Source organism: Piliocolobus tephrosceles, chromosome 2 (assembly GCF_002776525.5).
Source record: "Piliocolobus tephrosceles isolate RC106 chromosome 2, ASM277652v3, whole genome shotgun sequence".
In the NCBI taxonomy this organism is placed as follows: domain Eukaryota; kingdom Metazoa; phylum Chordata; class Mammalia; order Primates; family Cercopithecidae; genus Piliocolobus; species Piliocolobus tephrosceles.
The window spans coordinates 103,768,689-103,792,851 of NC_045435.1; the positions used below are offsets into that span (position 1 = coordinate 103,768,689).

Below are 24,163 nucleotides of genomic sequence, written 5' to 3' on the forward strand. Positions count from 1 at the left end.
GCCTCTGACATTTCCCTGTTCTCTTTTGTAAGAGAACGCTTAATCCTAAGGGTTGCAGAGGGACAAAAATCCATCTTCTGTAACTTCTTCAGGCTGAATGGGGCGATGATATTCCTGCCTAACTATTAGGATCTCTCATGTTCAGGATAGAGAGGAGCTTAGTTAGAAAGCATCAGTATGTCGAGAGCCACTCATAACTCTTGAGTTCCAACAAAAGGTGATGTCTGGAAGATTAATGCGTGTTTTTTAAAAAAACATTTGGTAAGCTTATCCTGCATTTCTACACAAGGGTCAGGAGTTCATGACCAGCCTGACCAACATGGTGAAACACTGTCTCTAATAAAAACACAAAAATTAGCCAGGCGTGGTGGCACGCTCCTGTAATCCCAGCTACTTGGGAGGCTGAGGCACGAGAATCACTTGAACCTGGGAGGCGGAGGTTGCAGTGAACTGAGATTGTACCACTGCACTCCAGCTTGGGCAACAGAGTGAGACTCAGTCTCAAAATAATAATAATAATAATAAAAATCTCCTTTTGAAGAGGATCAAAACAAAATAATTGTCTATGGATGGCAAAAAGTTTTAAGACAGCCACAGTTAAAAACACAATTGACAAAGAAATTTGGTTACCTCTGTTACATACAATGGTTTTATGTAACAATTATACTGATAAGGTGCACTAAGTCATATCAGAATTATAGGAGTTTCCCATTATTTTGGAACGCATACTAATAACATATTTATACAAATATAGCCCGAGAAAAGCTAAACACTGTTTCACATTTGACACTGCTTCCTGTATGACTTTTATGCCAGATTTCACCTTTACATAACTGTACTATTAATGTTAAACCCAATTTTCAATAAAACCTATAGACATATCTACCCAATTTTCATGTTTGACCATAAAGTGAGGTTCTCATAAACCTTTTATAACCCTTTACAAATTTTTGTTAAAGAGCAGATTAATGCTCTAAGAAAAATCTGTTGTGCTTTTATTCCAATGTTCAATTTACAGAAAGCCTGAATACCCCTTTAACTTTAGACGATATGTTCACACAATTTCTTTTATAAAGATTAATTTTTTACAAACCTTCCAAAACTTGCTTAAACCTTAAGCTTTATCTTACCTAACTTAAAACAATCCTTTAACTTTTAAATCTAGACAAAAAAAAATCCACATTCCTATGCCTTCTTATAATCTTTTGCCAAAAACGCATTTCACTTTCTATACACACCTTACGTGTAGAATTGTTTCAATTTCTCAAAAATTACTTAAATCACGTAAACTAAAAGACATTATACTTTTTGCTTTTCTGACAAAATAATTGATAAAAGCACTTATTTTTAAACCATTTAATCAAAGCTCTTTCATATTATACACACAACACATATAAATACACAGACAAACAGAAGAAAAGGACTCATTTCCTAAGCCAGGAATTGGACCCTGAACCTGGGCCACCATTGTGAAAAGACAAAGCTAGGCCACATGATCACGTGGTCAAGCTCCCAAGGACATACAAGAGGGAAACCTCATCCAGTTTTTTTCCCAGGGACCTGCAGCAAAGTTTATAACTCACTAGTTTGCTGGGCCATCTTAAACAGTGGGCTTGTGGGGTTCTAAGCCTGTGTTTTATCCTAAGGTACCCATCTCTATGACAGAACAATACAGAAAGACACACAAAGCACACCAAATTCACTACAGCTTAAGACTAGCCTCACAAATCCTTTTTTTATTAATCAAAACTTTACAGAGGAGATAAACAGTGATTTTTGCCATTCATTCAATCAGTTTGCACAGAAAGAGAAAGGGAAGGGAAGGAAGAAAAGCATTGCTTTGTGGCAGGACGGGGAAGGCAAGGTGCTCAGAGAGGCCAGAGAAAGACCCACCCATTGCAACTGACACTAAATCAAAAGTTCAGGTGGCCATTTGTCAGTTAAGAGGGATCTTTTCTAGCAGTTCCTTCAGCTCTCAAGTTTCTCCTTTTGGGGAGGTAAAAGCTCCCCATATCCCACCATCCTGTACATGCCTAATCCTGTCACCCACCACCATCAGCAAAGAGTGCAAGGCAGATTAATTCAAACAGAAAAGCAGTTAACATCCGTAGTGCCAAACCAATTCTTAGCCAAGAGGGATTTTACTGAGAGGAGCCTCTAACCCCCTAAATCTTAGGAAGGAATCTAACCTTCCTAAGTTGGGCTTCAAACCCAAGTTCAGTCAAGCATCCTTGCCTTTTATTGAGAGGGGCCTTTAACCCACTCTGTCTTAGGAGAGACTTTAACTCCACTAAGTTGGGCCTGTAACCCAATCCCATTCTTTACCCAGGTATATGCACCCCACTTACCCACAGTTGGCCAATCAGTGCTGCAGTCTTTGGGTTGGAGGGTCTCCTCAGTATCATCCCTTCCGTGATTCATCAGAAAGACGTTACCAGACCCCAGTACTTACCCAGAGTTAGCCTTTGGGTCAGGATTTCCTTAGTATTGTTCCTTCTGTGGTCACCAGAAAGATGTTACCAGACAGGGGTCCTGATCCAGACCCCAAGAGAGGATTCTTGGCTGTCACACAAGAAAGAATTCAGGGCGAGTTCATACAGTACAGTGAAAGCAAGTTTATTAAGAAAGTAAAGGAATAAAGAATGGCTACTCCATAGAGAGAATAGCCTCTACTAATAACATTTAAATATCCTGATAATCATACTGTGTGTTCATGTCCTGCTAAATAATTACCTGTTGAACTAATGCAGTGCCAGAAGAGTGTCAAAATGGTGCTGATAACTGAGAAGAGTCAATATCAAGATATTTCACAAATCTTATCAAAACTGTTTAATACATCTTAAAGACTGGGATAAGAAACCACCTTTAAAGTATACTATTTTGAAAGAAAAAACAGAAATCAGATTTCTTCCTCAGTTCATATATAATACATATTCTAGATGGATTAAAAATGTAAATTGGGGCCAGGCACGGTGGCTCACGCCTGTAATCACAGTACTTCGGGAGGCCGAGGTGGGTGAATCACAAGGTCAGGAGATCAAGACCATCTTGGCTAACACAGTGAAACCCCATCTCTACTAAAAATACAAAAACTTAGCGAGGTATGGTGTTGGGCGCGTGCAGTCCCAGATACTCGGGAGGCTGAGGCAGGAGAATGGTGTGAACCCAGAAGGTGGAGCTTGCAGTGAGCCAAGATCACACCACTGCACTACAGCCTGGGTGAAAGAGCAAGACTCCATCTTAAAAAAAAAAAAAAAAGTAAATATGAAAATGAAAATGTTAAGACTCTTAGAAAATATCAAGGCACTCATGATAGGACTTAGCTGCATCTGTCTGTCTCTTTCACCATACTCTGGCAGTGGCTGAATTAGGGCAGCTGGGATTTGATGCACTGCCTGGTTCTCAGACACTTCTAGACGCTGTGCTCCAGAAACTCTAAGTTAGATAAAGCTGCACAGAAAAGGGTCAATCAGAAAAAGGTAAATAAGACTGATTTAATAACTACAGAAATCTTAACAGAACACAGATCTTCATTGAACTTCCCTTATAAGCAGCCAAAGGAAAAGTGTTTCCAACTTCTAAGACCTCAGACAAGGCTGACCACAATGACTCATGCCTGTAATCCCAGCACTTTGAAAGGCCAAGGAGGGCAGATTGCCTGAGCTCAGGAGTTCGAGACTAGCCTGAGCAACACGGTGAAACCCCGTCTCTACTGAAATACAAAAAATTAGCCAGGCTTGGTGGCTCATGCCTGTAATCCCAGCACTTTGGGAGGCCGAGGCGGGCGGATCACGAGGTCAGGAGATACGAGCAAGACCACCTGGATAACACGATGAAAACCCGTCTCTGCTAAAAATACAAAAAATTAGCCGGGCGTGGTGGTGCGCGCCTGTAGTCCCAGCTACTTGGAGGCTGAGGCAGGAGAATGGCGTGAACCTGGGAGGTGGAGCTTGCAGTGAGCCCAGATCGCACCACTGCACTCCCGCCGGGGGGGGGGGGGGAGACCCCATCTCCAAAAAAAAAAAAAAAAAAAAAAAAATTAGCCAGGCATGGCGGCATGGCTTGTAGTCCCAGCTACTCGGGAGGCTGAGGCAGGAGAATCGCTTGAACCTGGAAGGTAGAGGTTGCAGTGAGCTGAGATCGCACCATTACACTCTAGCCTGGGTAACAGAGCGAGACTCCATCTCAAAAACAAAACAAAACAAAACTCAGGCAAGAATTGCTCTGTGCTCTTGATGTGGCACCCACACATTCCCTTCATAACCTGGAATCCCTACTGTAGTGTTTCCTCTTACCTGGAGCAGCTAAAAGATGAGGGAGAGTCAGAAGTGGTATGTGTTAGTCTGTTCTCATGCTGTTAATAAAGACATACCTGTGACTGGGTAATTTATTAAAGGAAAGAGGTTTAATGGACTCACAGTTCCACATGGCTGGGGAGGCCTCACAATCATGGCAGGAGGCAAAGGAGGAACAAAGGCATGTCTTACATGACAGGAAGCAAGAGAGCCTGTGCAGGGAAACTACCCTTTATAAAACTGTCAGATCTGGTGAGACTTACTTTCACGAGAACAACATGGGAAAAACCTACCTCCATGATTCAGTTACCTCCCACTGGGTCCCACCCACCACACATGGGGATTATGGGGAGCCACAATTCAAGATGAGATTTGCGTGGGGACACAGCCAAACCATATCATGGTAGAATTTTACAATTGGAATTAGAAAAACAAACATTTCAGCTCTAACATGTAAAGAGCTTGAAAGTCATCAGTCACATCTAAAAAGAAAAAGCCTAACCAAAATGAAAGTCCGTGGCTTTAGAACCATCAGAGAATTGAGGCCATGGGACAAGCATGCAAGTACAGTGAGTCACAGCCAGATCAGTTTACCTGGAGCAGAAATGGCTGAGGCTAAGTGTGGGTCAGTGTGCAAGTGAGAAACTCCTTGGGACCCAGTCCTAGAGGAACCTCTCACTTTCATGGGGTTTGCCTCCAAGAACCTCATCAGCTTCCCACAGTAAAAATCCAAGAAGAAAAATAAATCCCTCATGTTTTACAGCAGTGAGAAGGGAAAAGTAACCAATCTGAAAGAGATCCAGAGCATTCTATTCTCCATAACAAAAGAAATCGTTAACTCCAAGGGAGGTGGTGCCAGAGCCTTTTGTGTTCAAGGGGAAGGTAGTTAGCCAACCACAACCCCCTTTAGCCTTCCCATTTCACCTAAGGGGAGGGCAAAAAAAACAAAAACTTAGAAACACTTCACAGCACAAACACAGAACCACTAAAAGACTTGAGATTTAGTCATAAGTTTGCTTTCCCTACCCCACACCCCACTACCAGGTTGTAATGGTCTAAATGTTTGTATCCCTCCAAAATTTACATGTTGAAACCTAACCCCCTATCCCCAAGGTATTAAGAGGTGGGGCCTTTGGTGGGTGATTAGGTCCTGAGTGTTCTGCCCTGATGAATGGAATTAGTTCCCCCAATAAAAGAGCTTGAGGAACCTATTTGCCCCTTCCTTTTTCCTCCATGTGAGGACACAGCAACATGATGCCATCTATGAGGAACGGACTCGAACCAGACACTGAATCTGCCAGTACCTTGATGTTGGATTTCTCAGCCTGAAAACTGTAAGAAATAATTTTCTGTTGTTTATAAGTTGCACAATTTAAGGTATTCTGTTATAGCAGTACAAAAAGACTAAGACACATGTCTTCAAAACTCCCATATAGTAACAATGGATTACAAATGGAGGAGCTGTAACTATGTAAGGAGTTCTTAGGGAAACCAGAGACACTGGTATTAAAAACAAAACACAACAAAGACACTAAAGGAAACGGAAACATCTGGCACCTACAGCTACTGCATACATTAAACACTGCCTACTTTCTAGCCAGATTACCCTAAGGCCTCACTTTAAAAGACTGTCTACCTCAGATCCTATTACCTAATACATCATGTTCTACTTTTAGCAATTACAAAGCATGCTAAAAGGCAAGGGAAAAAAACGGACTAAAACAAAGTAAGCAGTACTAGACGGATATGATACAAATTTAGGAATTATCAGATAAGGAATTTAACTGATTAATATATTAAAAGCTGTAATGGAACAAATAGACAACATGCAAGAACATGCATAATGCAGGCAGAGAGTTGGGAACACTGAAAATGAATCAAAAGAAAATGCTAGAAATAAAAAACACTATAATAGAAATGAAGAATGCCTTTGTTGGGCTCATCAGTGGATTAGACACAGCTACAAAAAGAATCAGTGATCCTGAACATAGGTAAATAGAACTTTCCCAAACGGAAATGCAAGGAGAAACAAATGAAAGAAAAAAGGACAGAATGTCCAAGAACTCTGGGACAATTTGAAAGGATGTAACACGTTATTTGAATACCACAAGAATTAGCAGCAGGAGAGATATTTAAAGTAGTAATGGCCAAGAATTTTCCAAAATTAGTGACAGATGCAAAACTACAGAACCAGGAAGCTTAGAGGACACCAAGAAGAATAAATACCAAGATATATACACCTATGCACATCATCTTCAAATGCAGGAAAAGAAAGACAAATAGAAAATACTGAAAGAAACCACAAGGAAGGACAATACTAGAGGAATAAAGATAAGAAATCTTACCAGAAACCATGCAAGAACAGAGTGGAGTGACATATAAAGTGTTCAGAGAAAAACAACTAAGCTAGTCTTCTGTATCCAGTGAAATTATGCTTCAAGTATGAAGGAGCAATAAAGACTTTCTTAGACAAACAGAAATTAAGAGAATTTGTCACCAGTAGACCTGCCTTGCAGGACATATTAGTAGATGTTCTTTAGAGTGAAATAAAATGTTTTTGGTCAGAAACTTGGAGCTACATAAAGAGCAGAAAAGAATTAAGGAATAGGTGGAAGTAAAATATTTTCCTGTTCTAACATAGGAATGTTTTCCTATTCTGAATGGATTTAACAGATAACAGTTTGTTCAAAATAATGGCAACAATGTATTTGGTGATTATATAGCTTATGGATAAAGAGGAAAAGTCAACAAGGCAAGAAATCCAAAAAAAAAATCAGCTCCAAGAATTTTATTAAGAGAACGTATTGGACAGGTTAGAAAATTCAAAACGGGAACATTCAGAAAAGTTGATATATCAAGAAGATAAATTCTTTTTATTTTTGAGACAGAGTTTTACTCTGTCACCCAGACTGGAGTGCAATGGCACAATTTCGGCCCTCTGCAGCCTCTGCCTCCCAGGTTCAAGTGATTCTCATGCCTCAGCCTCCTGATTAGCTGGGATTACAGGTGTGCACTACCACACCTGGCTAATTTTTGTATTTTTAGTAGAAACGGGATTTCACCATGTTGCCCAGCTGGTCTCAAACTCCTGGCCTCAGGTGATCTGCCCACCTTGGCTTCCCAAAGTGCTGGGATTGCAAGTGTGCACCAACGATGCCCAGCAAGAAGAGAAATTCTTTGAAGTGGTTAAATAACATACTTCATGAAGTAAACAAGAATAGAAATGACCTATTGTGCTGAAGCAATACATTTGTACAACTTCCTGGCTTTTTTTTTCTTTTTGCCTCTTCTATGTTTGACAGTTTTTATTTTAAAAAATCAACAGGAAAACATATTTGCTGATCACCCCTGAATTATGATGGTGAATAGGTGAAGTGAACTGCAGTGTGACCATATCACAAATCTACCGAGAAGAATGCTTTCATGTTCACCAAATAGACCGTATTAGCCTTATTTCCACAAAGGTTATGTGCATTCACTCTTAATATGATTTATCATAATTTTACTATTTTATAATCAACATGTAAGTACCTTTGTTGGTTGTTTTTTTTTTTTCCTTAGAGATGGGGTCTGACTTTATCAGCCAGGCTGGAATGCAGTGGCACAATCGTAGCTCACTACCACCTTGAATTCCTGGGCTTGAGGAATCCTCCCGCCTGAGCCTCCTGAGTGGCTAGGACTACAGGCATGTACCACCATGCCTGGCTAATTTATTCTTTAAAAAATTTTTTTAAGAAACAGTCTCACTATGTTGCCCAGGCTGGTTTTGAACTCCTGGGTTCAAGCAGTCCTCCTGCCTCGGCCTCCCGAAGTGCTGGGATTTATAAGTGTGAGGCACTGTGCCCGGCCCTTTTTTGGGTTTTATTATGATTTATTATTAGTATATTTCTAAGATACTAATGGTCCATATTAATGTAATATATTTAACTTTTCTGGATGAGCCATTTTAATTTCAGTCTTCTATTTTCATAAAATTTAACTGTAAGAGTTGCTTAAAAGCAAAAGGTCACAAAAATTTTTCATTGGTCTTTTGACAATATATGAAGTGACTATAATTTGTAATATTAATGTAGTCAAATTTATTAGTCTTTTCTTTGACAGTTCTTTTTGTTATGTATCCCTACTTTAGTCTCTATTTTCTGTCTTTTAAAAATATTCATTCATTTATTCATTCTCCTTCAGGTTGGAGAAATGTCTTTTATTATTTGCCATTTTATGTAGTGAGATTTTTTTCTCTTTAATATTCATCCTGCAAATGGTAATGTTTTCACTGAGTTTTACAAGATTATAGTTTCTTTGTTTTGACAGGGTCTCTCACTCTGTCACCCACGTTGGAGTGCCGTGGCACAATCTCAGCTTACTGCAGCCACAACCTTCTGGGCTCAAATGATCCTCCCACCGCAGCCTCCTGAGTAGCTGGGACTGCAGGCATGTGCTACCATGCCTGGCTAGTTTTTTTGTAGAGATTGGGGTTTCACCATGTTGCCCAGGCTCATCTTGAACTCCTGGGCTCAAGCATTCTGCCTGCCTTGGCACCTGAAGTGCTGGGATTACAGGCGTAAGCCATCTCATTTGGCCTGTGGTTCTTTTTCTAAGTCTGTAACCTCTAATTTGAGGTCAAAATATCAGATCTTACTTAAATAAAATAAAAGTGGAGAAATCCTGGTGATTGTACCTAACAGTTTAGCTTAACAAATGTGATATTTATCACCCCTAACAAATATATTAACATGTGTTTGCTTTTATATAGGCATGTAGAAGTCCAGGTGTTTGGTGACCACCATGGCAATGCTGTGTACTTGTTTGAAAGAGACTGTAGTGTGCAGAGACGACATCAGAAGATCATTGAGGAGGCCCCAGCGGTAAGTACCTTGGAAAGAAATTTCTAAGCTTCTCTATAATGTGAATCTTATTCTGATTTTCACATCAGAAGTCTGCAAATCTGGTGTCTCTGACCCCTCAAACTCCTGCTGGACAGCTGTTTCCTAATAACAGTGTAATGAAAAGACCTCCTGCGGTATTGGGGATGAGGAGGAGATTGATGTTCTGGGGGTAGACACAACAGGGCCATGTTCCTTCTGGATAAAATATGGGAAAATCTACTCTGATTCACCTATCTGATTTACAGTGAAAAGCTGTATAGTGAGGTTTCAGTGCACATTTTACATTGTAATGAACGGCTGGGTGCGGTGGCTCACGCCTGTATTCCCAGCACTTCGGGAGGCCAAGGTGGGTGGATCACCTGAGGTTGGGAGTTCAAGACCAGCTAGACCCACATGGAGAAACCCCCATCTCTACTAAAAATACAAAATTAGCCAGGTTTGGTGGCGTGTGCCTATAATCCCAGCTACTCGTGAAGGCTGAGGCAGGAGAATTGCTTGAACCTGGGAGGCGGAGGTTGCGGTGAGCCAAGATCACGCCATTGCACTCCAGCCTGGGCAACGAGCAAAACTCCGTCTCAAAAAAAAAAATACAGAAAATCGTAATGAACTAGAATTAATTACTGCAATAGAATGGTCTGATTAATTGAATGTATTTTTTGTGGAGAAGGCTTTTTTAATTACCGTTTCATATGTTCCCAAAATATGTGAGAGATTTTCCTGCCTTATTGGTTATATTATAGAGATGAGAGGGTCTCTCATTTGGCAGCGCTTGCTCGCTTAACATTATTTGTTTACATCTCTTTGAGCCTTACCCCTGATTGGTTGAGGTGATTACCTGGGTCAAAGCCTGCAACTAGGACTACCTATTTTTGGATTTACATTTCTGTGAAGATTGCTACTGCCAAGGGTTCTTGTTCAATGTTATATAGATGTTTTTTCCAATATATATTTATTTCCAAAAAGTCAGGGATCAGAGGTTTCTGGTTAATCAGTACATTATTCTTATACCATTCAAATTTTAATTTATGTTGCAGAATATATTAACTTCTGTTGTAGAATATATTATACCATTATATATTATACCAGAATATGTTATGCCGTGAATATTGACATATTAAATGTCAATAGAAATTGCAGTAAAGCCTTATTTTCAAGTGGTGATTACTTAAATTTATACCTGTATAGCACTGTTTTTAAAAAGTTAAAAACTTTGTTTACTTCTTGACATATATTTCATTTTATATACCTTTCTTATTAACTTGGAATCTCAAGGTTTCCCATTATTTTAAGATAATCATTAGTCACATCACTCAGATTGCTTATCATCCTGAAACACAATAAGGACTGTTGAAAGTTACCGTATTGATACATATAGTTTTGTTTTGTTTTTTTGAGACAAGGTCTGGCTTTGTCATCCAGGCTGGAGTGCAGTGGCGTGATCATAGCTTATTGCAGTCTCCAACTCCTGGGCTCAAGCTGTCCCCTCCTCAGCCTCCAGAGTACTTGGGACTACAAGCGCATGCCACCATGCCTGGCTAATTTTTTTTTAATTTATTGTAGAGATAGGGTCTTACTGTGTTGACCATGCTGGTCTCAAACTTCTGGCTTCAAGTGATCCTTTAACCTCAGCCTCCCAAGCACTTGGATTATAGGCCCAAGCCACTGTGCTCAGCCTGAAGCATATAATTTTAAGTGGACATATAGTTATGAAAGCTGTCACGTAGATACAAATGGACAAAGATATGTAATTATGCTGAGTAATATCTGCAATGCATAGAAATTAGTAGCAGAATCATTAAACTTTGGTATATTGACAGTTAAATTAGCATGGGACAGTTCTTCATGAAGTATGTAATATTAGCTTTTTATCCTTTTTTTTTTTTTTTTTTGAGACGGAGTTTTGCTCTGTCACCCAGGCTGTAGTGCAGTGGCGCTATCTCCGCTCACTGCATCCTCCGCCTCATGCGTTTAAGCAATTCTCTGCCTCAGCCTCCCAAGTAGCTGGGATTACAGGCACCCACCACCACACTTGGCTAATTTTTGTTTTGTATTTTTTAATAGAGACAGGGTTTCACCATCTTGGCCAGGCTGATCTTGAACTCCTAACCTCATGATCAACCCACCTTGACCTCCCAAAGTGCTGGGATTACAGGTGTGAGCCACCGCACCCGGCCAACTTTTTATCCTTTTTAATGCAGAATTTGATACATAGAAATATAATGCAGTCATGCATTGCTTAACAATAGGAATACATTCTGAGAAATGTGTCCTTAGGTCATTTTGTAATTGTGTGAACATCATAGAGTGTATTTAAACCTAAATAGCAAAGCCTACCACACACCTAGGCTGCTGGTAGAGCCCATTGCTCCTAGGTTACAAACCTATACGGCATGTTACTGTACTGAATACTGTAGGCAGTTGTAACACAGTGGTATTTGTGTATCTAAACATATGTAAACATAGAAAAGGTACAGTAAAAATACAGTAAAAAAGATTATTAAAATGATACACCTGTATGGAATACTTACCATGAATGGAGCCTGCAAGATTTTCAGTTGCTCTGGGTGGGACAGTGAGTGAATGTGAAGACCTAGTACATCACTGTACACCTGGTAAACACTGTACACTTACACTCAATTAAATTTATAAAAAATATTTAATAAATTAGCCTTAACTTACTGTAACTTTTTTACTTTATAAACTTTCAAATTTTTTTTTCACTTTTTGCCTCTTTTTTAATAATACTTAGCTTAAAACACAAACACATTATACAGACATATAAAAATATTTTTTCTTGGCTAGGTATGGTGGCTCATACCTGTAATCCCAGGGCTTTAGGAGACTGAGACGGGTGGGTCACTTGAGGTCAGGAGTTCGAGACCAGCCTGGCCAACATACTGAAACCCTGTCTTTACTAAAAATATAAGAATTATCTGGGTGTGGTGTCAGGCACCTGTAATCCCAGCTACTCAGGAGGCTGAGACAGAATTGCTTTAAAAAACCCAGGAGGCAGAGGTTACAATGAGCCGAGATCACACCACTGCACTCTAGCCTGGGCAACAGAGTGAGACTCCATCTCCAAAAAAAGAAAAAAATTATTTATAGCCTTATTCTATAACCTTTTTCCTGATTTTTATTTTTTTTTATTTATTTATTTTTTTTTTTGAGATATAGTCTCACTCTGTAGCCTAGGCTGGAGTGCAGTGGTGCAGTCTTGACTCAATGCAGCCTCTGCCTCCTGGGTTCAAGTGATTCTCCTGCCTCAGCCTCCAGAGTAGCTGGGACTACTGGTACTTGCCATCACACCCGGCTAATTTTTGTATTTTTAGTAGATACGGGGTTTCACTATGTTGGTCAGGCTGGTCTCGAACTCTTGACGTCATGATCCGCCCACCTCAGCCTCCCAAAGTGCTGGGATTACAGGTGTAAGCCACTGCACCCGGCCCCTATTTTAAAATTTTTAAATTAAATTAAATTAAATTTTTTCAAGACAGGGTCTTGCTGTGTCACCCAGGCTGGATGGAGTGCAGTGGCACAAACATGGCTCACTAGACCCCTGACATCTTGGGCTCAAGTGATCCTCCCACCTGAGCCTCCTGAGTGACTAAAACTATAGTTGTGTGCTATCATGCCTGGCCAATTTTTTTTATTTTTGTAGAGACGGGGGCTCACCATGTTGCTCTATGGTTTGATTCTCGCCAGGCTGTTATCAGTCTCCTGGGCTCAAGCGCTTCACCCATCTCAGCCTCCCAAAATATTGGGATGACAGGGGTGAGCCACCACACCTGGCCTGTTTTAACTTTTTAAACTTTTCTTTTAAAAATGAAGATACAATCACACCCATTAGACCTAAACAGAGTCAGGATCATCAGTGTCACTTTCTTTTCTCCACATCTTGTCCTACTAAAAGTTTTCAGGGTCAATAACATCTTTGGAGCTGTCATATTCTATGATAACAATGCCACTTTCAGAAATACCTCCTGAAGGACCTGCCTGAGGCTGTTTTACAGGTGACTTTTTTTTTTTTCCAGTAAAAGGGATACACTTTAAAGTAACTATTAAAATTGTATAGTATAGTAAATTAAAAAAAAAAAAGTAGTTGTATTATCAAGTATTATATGCAGCACATCATTGTGCTATACTTTTTTTTTTTTTTTGAGACGGAATCTCGCTGTCACCCAGGCTGGAGTGCAGTGGCGCGATCTTGGCTCACTGCAAGCTCCACCTCCTGGGTTCACATCATTCTCCTGCCTCAGCCTCCCGAGTAGCTGGGACTACAGGTGCCTGCCACCACACCCAGCTAATTTTCTTTGTATTTTTAGTAGAGACAGGGTTTCACCGTGTTAGCCAGGATGGTCTGGATCTCCTGACCTCGTGATCTGCCTGCCTCAGCCTCCAAAAGTGCTGGGATTATAGGCGTGAGCCACCGTGGCCGGCCGATTGTGCTATACTTTTGTATACTGGCAGTGAATTCGTTTTGTTTACACCAGCCTCACCACAAAACACATGAGTAATGACTGTGCTGTGATGTTATGGCAGCTACAGTGTCACTAGGTGATAGGGATTTTTCAGCTCCATTATAATCTTATGGGACAACTGTTGTATGTGTGATCTGTCGTTGACTGAGAAACGTCATTACGTGGCACCTGACTGAATTGAATTTTAATGGAATTTCTAGTAAGGCAAGCTACTAATGGAGATTTATTTAAATATCTTTTTCATAGCCTGGTATTAAACCTGAAGTAAGAAAAAAGCTGGGAGAAGCTGCAGTCAGAGCTGCTAAAGCTGTAAATTATGTTGGAGCAGGTATGTTAAGATTTGCTTCTAATGGAAGAGATGTTAACAGTGATTAATTTATGTTTTAGAAGGCAGGAGAAACACAAGTTTTAAATCAGTCACTTTCAAGCTGTTTTGACCATATTCACAGTAAGAAATACGTTTTATATTGAGACCTGGTATGTACACATAAATGTTTATTTTTACATACATATATATTTGAAACAAACGTTTCATTAAACAGTACCTGTCTTAATTATATGAGTTTTGATATTTTGTATTCTATTTTAAAATCACTAGATTGATTTTTTTTTACTTCTTTATAGTTAATAAACTTTATTTTTTAGAGCAGTTTTAAGCCTACAGCAAAATTGAGCAAAAAGTACAGAGAATTCCCATATACCCCCGTCCCCCGCTGACACTCCCCAACACACAAGCTCCCACAGTATCAGCATCCCTGTACCAGAGTGGTAACGTTTGTTAAAGTCAGTGACCCTACAGTGACACATCATTATCACCCAAGTCCGTAGTTGACATTGGGGCTCACTTTTGGTGTTGTACATTCTGTGAGTTTTGACAAATGTGTAATGATATGTATCCACCATTGTACTATGGTATAGAATAGTTTCAGTAACCTAAATATCCTCTGTGCTCTGTCTATTCATCCCTCCATTCCCCCTAAACCCTGGCAGCCATTCATGTTTTTACTGCCTCCGTAGTTTTGCCTTTTCAAGAATGTCATATAGCTGGAATCCTACAGTATTTAGCCTTTTCAGATTGGCTTCTTTATAATATGCATTTAAGTTTCCTCCATATCTTTTCACGGCTTGATAGTTCATTTCTTTTTTATGCTGAATAATATTTTGTTGTCTCGATGTCCCAGAGTTTATTATCCATTCAGCTACTGAAGGACATGCTGGTTGCTTCCAGGTTTTGGCAATTATGAATAAAGCTGCTATGAACGCCCTGGAAACAAACAGGCTTTTGTATGGACATAATTTTTTTTTTTTTTTTTTGAGACGGAGTCTCGCTCTGTGCCCCAGGCTGGAGTGCAGTGGCGCAATCTCGGCTCACTGCAAGCTCCGCCTCCCAAGTTCACGCCATTCTCCTGCCTCAGCCTCCTGAGTAGCTGGACTATAGGCGCCCACCACTGCACCTGGCTAATTTTTTATATTTTTAGTAGAGACGGGGTTTCACCGTGTTAGCCAGGATGGTCTCGATCTCCTGACCTCGTGATCTGCCCATCTCGGCCTCCCAAAGTGCTGGGATTACAGGCATGAGACATCGCACCCGGCCTGTATGGACATAATTTTTTAGTTTATTTGGGTGAATACTAGGGAGCGTGCTACTAGGTCATATGGTGAGAGAATGTTTAGTTTTGGAAGAAACTGACAAACTCTCTTCTAGAGTGACTGTACTATTTTGCATTCCTACCGGCTACAAAAGAGATTTCCTGTTGCTCCAAATCCTCAACAGCTTTTGGTGATGTCAGTGTTTTGGATTCGGGTCATTTGGTATCTCATTGTTTTAATTTGCATTTCGCTAATGACATACAATATTGAACATATTTTCATATGCATACTTGCCATCTGTGTATCTTCTTTAATAAAGTGTCTGTTCAGGTCTTTCACCCATTTTTTAATCAGGTTGTTTGTTTTCCTATTGTTGAGTTTTAAGAGTTCTTTGTATATTTTGAATAACAGTTATTTATCAGATGTGCCTTTTCAAACCTGTCCGTCTGAGGCTTGTCTTCACTTCTCTTGACTTTCCCTTTCTTTTTTTCTTTTTTTGAGAGAGAGTCTCACTGTGTCTCTGAGGCTGGAGTGTAGTGGCTCGATCTCGGCTCACTGCAACCTCCGCCTCCCAGATTCAAGCTATTCTCCTATCCCAGCCCCCCAAGTGGCTGGGATTACGGGCATGCGCCATCACACACCCAGCTACTTTTTTGCATTTTAGGTAGAGACGGGGTTTCACCACATTAGCCAGGCTGATCTTGAACTCTTGACCTCAGGTGATTCGCCTGCCTTGGCCTCCCAAAGTGCTGGGATTACAGGCATGAGCCACCACACCCGGCTGACTTTCCTTTTCACAGAGCAGAAGTTTTAAGTTTTAATGAAGTCCAGCATATCAGTTATTTGTAGATCATACCTTTGGTGTTGTATATAGAAAGTCATCACCATAGTCAAGCTTGTCTAGGTTGTATTATACTCGGCTGGCCTTGTGCTCTTTTGGAAGGTTATTAATTATTGATTCAATCTCTTTAATAAACATAGCTATTCAGATTATTTCTCTTTATAGAGACAGGGTCTCATTATATTGCCCAGGCTGGTCTTAGACTCTTGGCCTCAAGAGATCCTCCTGCCTTAGCCTCCCAAAGTGCTGGGATTACAGGCATGAGCCACCATGCCTGGCCAATCCTCACTGCAACTATCACTTTCTGAACTCAAGCAGTCTTCCCACCTCAGCCTCCCAAGTAGCTGGGACTACAGGCATGTGCCACAACACTCAGCTAATTTTTAAACTTTTAGTAGAGACAGGGTCCCCCTATATTGCCAAAGCTGGTCTCAAACCCCTGAGCTCAAGCATTCCTCCCACCTTGGCCTCCCAAAGTGTTGGGATTACACACATGAGCCACTGCACCTGGCCCTAGGTTCTCTCTTTCTTGTATGAGTTTTGACAGATTGTGTCTTTGAAGGAATCGGTTCATTTCATCTAGGTTATCACATTTGTGGGCATAGAATTATTCGTATTTCTTATCATTTTAATATCCATGGGATCTGTAGTGATAACCCTCTTTTTGTTCCATTACTGGCAATTTGTGTTTTCTCTCTTCTTTTTTTCTTGGTTAACCTGGCTAAAGGTTACTGTGTTTTTGTTTTGTTTTGTTTTTGAAACAGAATCTCACTCTGTCACCAGGCTGGAGTGCAGTGGTGAGATCTTGGCTCACTGCAACCTCCACCCACTGGGTTCAAGTGATTCTCCTGCCTCAGCCTCCTGAGTAGCTGGGACTACAGGCGTGCACCACCACACCCAGCTCAGTTTTTGTATTTTTAGTAGAAACGGGGTTTCACCATCTTGGCCAGGATGGTCTTGATCTCTTGACCTTGTGATCTGCCTGCCGCAGCCAAGGTTATTGATTTTATTGATCTTTTCAAGGAACTGGTTTGGGTTTTGGTGATTTTTTTCTATTGATTTTCCATTTTCAATTTCATTAATTTTTGCTTTAATTTTTATTATTTCTTCTGCTTACTTTGGATTTAATTTGCTGTTCTCATTAATTAAAATATAAGCTTAGATTATCAATTTTGGTATTTTCTTCTTTTCTAATATATACATTCAATGCTATAAATTTCCCACTATGCACTGCTTTTGATACATTCTTCAAATTTTGAAAGTTGTATTTTTATTTAATTCAAAATATTTAAAATTTTTTCTTGAGATTTCTTTATTGATTCAGGTGTCATTTAGAAGTGTGTTGTTTAATATACAAATATCTTAGGATTTTCCGGATATCCTTCTGTTAGTGATTTCTAGTTTAATTCTGTTATGTTCTGAGAGCAGACACTGTGTGATTACTATTCTTTTAAATTTGTTAAGATGTGGTTTATGTTCCAGAATGTGGTCTATCCTAGTGAATATTCTTTTCTAGTTTGAGAATGTGTTCTGCTGTCGTTGGATGAAATAGTCTATAGATGACAGTTGTATCCAGTTGATTGATGGTGCTGTTGAGTTCAACTATGTCCTTGTTGATTTTCTGCCTGCTGGATCATCCATATTTATTTAATAACAGGTGTTAAAGTCTCCAACTATAATAGTGAATTAATCTATTTCTCCTTACAATTCTTTTTTGCCACATATATTTTATGCTCTGTTGTTAGGTACTTGCATGTTAAAAATTGTTATGTCTACCCCTTTATCATTGTTTAATGCCCCTCATCCCTGATAACTTTTCCTGCTCTGAAATTTGCTCTAAAATTAAGATGGCTACTCCCACTCTCTTTGGTGTTAGCATATTCTATCTTTCTCTGTTTCTACTTTAAATCTACAAGTCTTTATATTTAAAGTGGATTTCTTGTAGATAACATATATTTGTCTGTTGCTTTTTTATCTACTCGAACAACCTCTGTCCTTTAATTGGTATATTCAGACATCAACATTTAAAGTGATTGTTAATATACTTTGATTAATATTTACCATATTTATTCTTGTTTTCTGTTTATTCCCCTTTTTCCTATTTTTATCTTTCAGACTTTTTCTGCCTTTCATGGTTTTAATTGAGCATCTTATATGATCCAATTTCCTCTCCTGTTTTAGCATATCAAGTATGGTCATATGCTGCATAACACCGTTTTGTTCAATATAACAGTGGTTCCATAAGATTGAAATGCAGCTGAAAAATTCCTATCTAGTAACATTGTGGCCACTATAACATCATAGTACAATGCATTACTTTTTTTAGGTTTAGATATATTTAGATATACAAATACTTACCACTGTGTTACAGTTGCCTACAGTATGCAGTAACATGTTGTTACTGTTTCAAATATTACTTCCGTTCCTTTCTTCTCCTTCTGGTATTCTCATTCTGTGTACCTTTTGTAGTTGGCTTACAGTGCTAGGTATTGTTCTGTTTAAGGTTTTTTTCTCATTGTTTTTCAGAATTGGAAGTTTCTGTTGTCATATCCTCAAGTTCAGAGGTTCTTTCCCCTGCCATACCCAATGTGCTAATGAGCCCCGCCAAAGCATGCTTCATTTCTATTAGGGTTATGGTTTTTTGTTTTTTTTTTCAATTCTAGCATTTCCTTTTTATTCTTTCTTAGAATTTTCACCTCTCTGCTTACATTGTCCATCTGTTCTTGCATATTGTCTACTTTTTTCATTAAAGCCCTTAGCCTGTTAATCACAGTTTAGAATTTCTGTGTCTGATAATTCTAACATTCCTGCCATACCTGATGCTTCTTCAGTCTCTTCGAACTGTGTTTTTTGCCTTTTAGTATGCCTTGTAATTTTTTGTTGAAAGATGGACATGGTGTACTGGGTAAAGAGAATTTTGCTAAACAGGCCTTTTGTAATGTGATATGGCTGGAGGGGGCGTGTTCTACTGTCCCATGATTGGATGTCAGTCTTGCTGAGCCTGTGCCCCTGGTGTGTGAACTTCACCAGCGCTTCCCAGTATGTTTTTGTTTTGTTCTCCTCCACCCCTTAGATTGGACAGGATGTCTGGCAAAGGCTGGGATTGGGTATTTCTTCTCCCTCAGTGAGGTTAGGCTCTGATAAAATCCCAATCGTTTAGGCTCTGATAAAATAGTTTTTCTCAAGGGCAAACCTTGAATGTTTTGGTGTATTTCAAACTGGTTTCATTTCCCTTCTTCTGATGCTGGAAGCATGGGAGGATTTTTCTCTGATATTCACTGTGAAGCCCTGGCAGAGCTCCTGGAGGTAAAACTCACAAAAGTGTGGGGTCCTCCTGTAACTGGGTCGCCTTGGAGTTTTTAACTCTCAGAGTTGTCCACACTGAGCTGCCAGGAATTTGTCAATTACAGCTCAGGCTTATCCTCATGGCATCTCTGTATCTGCCTGTCAGTTGTCTGTCTCTCTGGTTCTGTGGACAAGCAGCTTGCCCTGTGACCTGATTTCTCTGACAAATTTAAGAATTGTTGATTTTCAGCTTGTTCAGCTTTTTACTTGATAGGACAGAGTGGCAACTTCTAAGCTCCTTGATGCTGGATCAGATGCCAAAAGTCTTCAAATTGATTTTAAGCTGGGCACAGTGGCTCACACCTGTAATCCCAGCACTTTGGGAGGCCGAGGCACGTGGATCACTTGAGGTCAGGAGTTCGAGACCAGCCTGGCCAACATGGTGAAACCCCATCTCTACTAAAAATACAAAAAATTAGCCGGACATAGTGGCGTGCACCTGTGTTCCCATCTACAAGGAGGGTGAGGTGGAAGAATTGCTTGAACCCGGGAGGCAGAGGTTGCAGTGAGCCGAGATTGCGCCATTGCACCCCAGCCTGGGTGACAGAGTGAGATTCCGTCTTTAAAAAAAAAAAATTGAATTTAAAATCCACTAATGGGTTGTGACCACACTTTTAAAAACAATTTTACATTGTATTCACTTTAAGCTAAGAGAAAAACACACAAACACAGAAACACAGAAGACTAAAAACTATATGATTTCATTTATATAAAATTCTAGAAAAACTATAGTGACAGAAAGCAGATTGGTGGTTTCCTGGATCCCAGGGTTTAGTGAAGGGACTGATTCCAAATGGGAACAAGGGAACTTTTTTTATGATGGAAATGTTCTGTAGTTTCATTGTGGTTCTATGATTGTATTCAATTGCTAAATCACACACCTACACTTACAGTAGTTACAGTTTGTTGTCCAAAATTAAACCTTAATAAAGTTAGGGGAAATTTTTTTAGAGCTTAATAGAATGCCAATAGATATTAACATAAGGTTTAGTTGCCAAACAATCTTTCAATGGGTTACCAGCCAAAGGACTTTAAAAGGAAATTCCTCGGAGCCCACAATCATGGAAAAAAAGTTGTCTTTTTCTCCATGGGGTTAGGGTGAGATGGGATGTCATGCTATGAGGCTCCCAGGATCTTGGTGCTCTGAGGCAGTAACATGTGGTCCACTCTTGGTCTCACTGTTACAGCAGCTGAAACGGATTCATAATTTGGGCTTACCATTTGCTCACAACCCCGAATATACCTTTCCGTTGCCAAATTTCATACAGCTCTCTATTTTTGACTAAGCCTCATGCTGCTGCAAATGCAAGACGTTTTCTTCATGAAATGCAAAGTGTTACCATTGAATGAAGGCAGCCGTAAAACTTGATGTGGTGCATCATGGGAGATTTTGGTTTGCTACTGATTGATTATACACTATTGAATATGACCATTGGTTTTTTTATCTTTTAGGGACTGTGGAGTTTATTATGGACTCGAAACATAATTTCTATTTCATGGAGATGAATACAAGGCTGCAAGTGGAACATCCTGTTACTGAGATGATCACAGGAACTGACTTGGTGGAGTGGCAGCTTAGAGTGCGAATATTTTTTCTATTAAAGATCAGCCTTGGCTGGGTGCGATGGCTCACGCCTGTAGTCCCAACACTTTGGCAGGCCAAGGCAGGTGGATCACCTGAGGTCAGAAGTTCAAGACCAGCTTGGCCAGCATGGTGAAACCCTGTCTCTACTAAAAATACAAAAATTAGCTGGGCGTGGTGCTGGGTGCCTGTAGTCACTGGTACTCAGGAGGCTGAGGCAGGAGAATCCCTTGAGCTGGGGAGGCAGAGGTTGCAGTGAGCCGAGATCACACTGCTGCATTCCAGCCTGGGCAACAGAGCGAGACTCCATCTTAACAAAAGAAAAGAAAAAATAATCAGTCTTGATGGGAGGGAGGCTAGGGTTGAAAAACTACATAAATGGTACCATGTTCACTGTTTGAGTGATGGGTGCACCAGAAGCCCAAACCCCAGCATTATGCAAAATACCCGTGTAGCAAACGTTCACATGTTCCACCTAAATCTATAATTTACAAAATACCAAAAACAACAACAGCAACAACACAGTCTTGAGAATAGGTTACTACCTTCTGACCTCCTAAAGCAGGTGTCATTTTGGACCGGATTCAGTTCTTGGTGGTTGTGATGAGAACAGGAAGATGGGACGTAAAAAGTGAAGCCACATTTGATGCTGTAGCTTTTTTTTTGGCACATTAAGGACTCAGATTCATTTCCCCTTAGGCATGGGCAGCCAGCAGGTGAGATTCTGGCACAGAGGCTTGCTCACAACCACATCACCTCAAGGGAAAAGCCTCATGGTCTACCTAAAGCCTCAGCATTCTGGACCAGGCCATCATTCGATTTTAGAGGCAGGGCAGATGCTAGACAAGATGAAATGAGCTAAGGCAGAGTTGGGAATGAAGAGCCAAGGAGATGGTCTAGAATGATCCAAGTAAAGTGCGGATTTATGGCTGTTACTGGCCCATGAGTAAATGTTCATTCAGAGTGATTGTTTGGAAACTTATAAAGCATTTTGGCATTGCTATGACATGTCTACTGTATTTTTCAAACACGTAAGGTTATAACTGTTCTTTTACTGTGGATTATTTGAGAAGCACTGGTATAAACCAGAATTCCACAAAACATACTTCTCAAATATTAATAATAGCTTAGTCTGTTTTTGTTCTCGTGAGAACAATAGATTTTACTTTAGCCTTCTTTTTCTTAACATGAAAAAAATTTGTTAAGCAATATAGACATTCCTGATATCTGTAGGATTCTTGGTTCCTTATATATCCTGAATCTAAATTATTTTTTTCATGGTGTGATGCTAAAGTCTTGATTATTTTGAAAATTTTATCTTTTCAGAACTTCTGTAAATAATAATATAATACTCCTTTTGTTGGTTCCTTGGGGGTGATTGGTGGTTTTAATTGAGCCAAAAGGTTCTTCTGGGGTTCTATATCCTAGGGCACTAATGAAAACCAGGCACAGCAAGCTAGTAAGTTTTAGTGAGTGTCAAGAAAAACTGTAGTGGCTTTGGAAACTTCTGGAAAGAGTGTTTATATTTCCAGAATTCAAGGAAAAGGAGGATAATTTTTCTGAAGCAGTTGACTTTGGAAATCATAAGAGAAAAAAAGATTTCTAAGGATTAAGGAAGGAGAAAGCTTTTGGGCATTAGGGAAACCAACAGACATTTATTTTTTGTAAGAGCTTGTCAAGGATCTTCAGAAAGAGAAGCCAGCTTTTATCATCTGGGGAGGGACACTAGAACTCAGGGAAGCTGCTGGACCTGGTTTATACAGTTCAAGGCATTTGACATCTGGCCTTTAAACAGAGGTAAAACAAAGGGGCTCACCATTTGGTGAGTCAAGAGTCCAAGCTTGAGGATCTGCCTGTGTAGTCAAGCCTTCCTAGAACAAGGGTTGAACAGTGACTGATGTGAGTGTCCCGGGTTCAGGCTACAGATACAGATAGTTAACAGTGTTCAGGGAAAGCTGGTGAAAATGTCAAGGTTAGGGGTTCCAGAGAGCCAATGTCAGCCTGAGAGAACTCAAATGGCACTATCTCCAAAGACCCAGAGGCACTCAAGTGGATGCCAAGCTTGGAGGAAAATGGACAGGCAAAGACAAGTCAAGGTGAACATAAGAGACGGAGTTTTGCTCTTTTTGCCCAGGCTGGAGTGCAATGATGTGATCTCAGCTCACTGCAACCTCCACCTCCAGGTTCAAGCGATTCTCCTGCCTCAGCCTCCTGTGTAGCTGGGATTACAGGCGTGCACCACCATGCCCAGCTAATTTGTGTGTTTTTAGAAGAGACGGGGTTTTACCATGTTGGCCAGGCTAGTCTTGAACTACTGACCTCAGGCGATCTGCCTGCCTCAGCCTCCCAAATTGCTAGGATTACAGGCATGCGCCACTGCGCCTGGCCCAGAATTCTTTATTAAAATATTAAAGAATTTGTTCCAAGTCTATTGTGAACAGTGCTGCAATAAACATACGTGTGCATGCATCTTTTTAGTAGAATGATTTATAATCCTTTGGGTATATACCCAGTAGTGTGATTGCTGGGTCAAATGGTATTTTTGGTTCTAGATCCTAAGGATGGAATGATAATAGGTAACATAATGCTTACTGTATGCCAGACACTTTTCTCTGAAGCCTGGAAGGCTTAAGAAACTTGTCTACATGAGTAAGTATAGAGACAAAATTTGAACCTAGGCAATCTGGCTGCAGAACCTGAGGTATTTTCAAAATATACTGCCATAAAGGCATTTAACTTAGTTCCGTTTCCTTTCATTCTTAACTGCTGTGCATCCTGATCTTTCATATTTACAGATTCAGAAAAATGAAACTTTTGCCTCTGTTTTATACTTAACCGGTGTAGTTCAATGTCATGCTAAGTCTTTTTTCCTGTATCTAGATTGCTTTTTTAGGTTGTCATTTTCTCATCTTGGAAAAAAACTTGAGAGTAAATAGAGAAAAGTGCAGTGTGTCCTCCAATAGCCATTTCCAGTTTATACTAGTTAATTGAAGAGAGTGATTTGTTGTATTGGTACATAATAGCCAAAATAGTAATAATTATAGTAACAACAAACCATAGTGATCACCCTGTTTGTAATCTGGTATTATGCAGTACACATCAACATAACAAAATTGAAAAACCATAATTTTCCCCTTTCTGTTTTGCTT

The 24,163-nt window shown here is 40.0% G+C and overlaps 1 protein-coding gene and 1 long non-coding RNA gene across 7 annotated transcripts in view; both read left to right on the forward strand.

Annotated features, from left to right (window-relative positions):
- The window catches only part of MCCC1 (methylcrotonoyl-CoA carboxylase 1), an 82,945-nt gene that overhangs the window by 33,068 nt on the left and 25,714 nt on the right, over positions 1 to 24,163 (forward strand). For all 6 annotated transcript variants that reach the window (XM_023187493.2, XM_023187491.1, XM_023187495.1 and 3 more), the window contains 3 exons: positions 9,046 to 9,157; positions 13,903 to 13,984; positions 20,885 to 21,012. In XM_023187493.2, the coding sequence (XP_023043261.1) occupies positions 9,046 to 9,157; positions 13,903 to 13,984; positions 20,885 to 21,012 (322 nt within the window). The remainder of the gene's footprint in view (positions 1 to 9,045; positions 9,158 to 13,902; positions 13,985 to 20,884; positions 21,013 to 24,163) is intronic.
- Positions 4,089 to 7,916, forward strand: LOC111523147. The gene is made up of 3 exons (XR_002725458.1): positions 4,089 to 5,629; positions 7,621 to 7,759; positions 7,857 to 7,916. It is a non-coding gene; the product is annotated as an uncharacterized LOC111523147 (long non-coding RNA).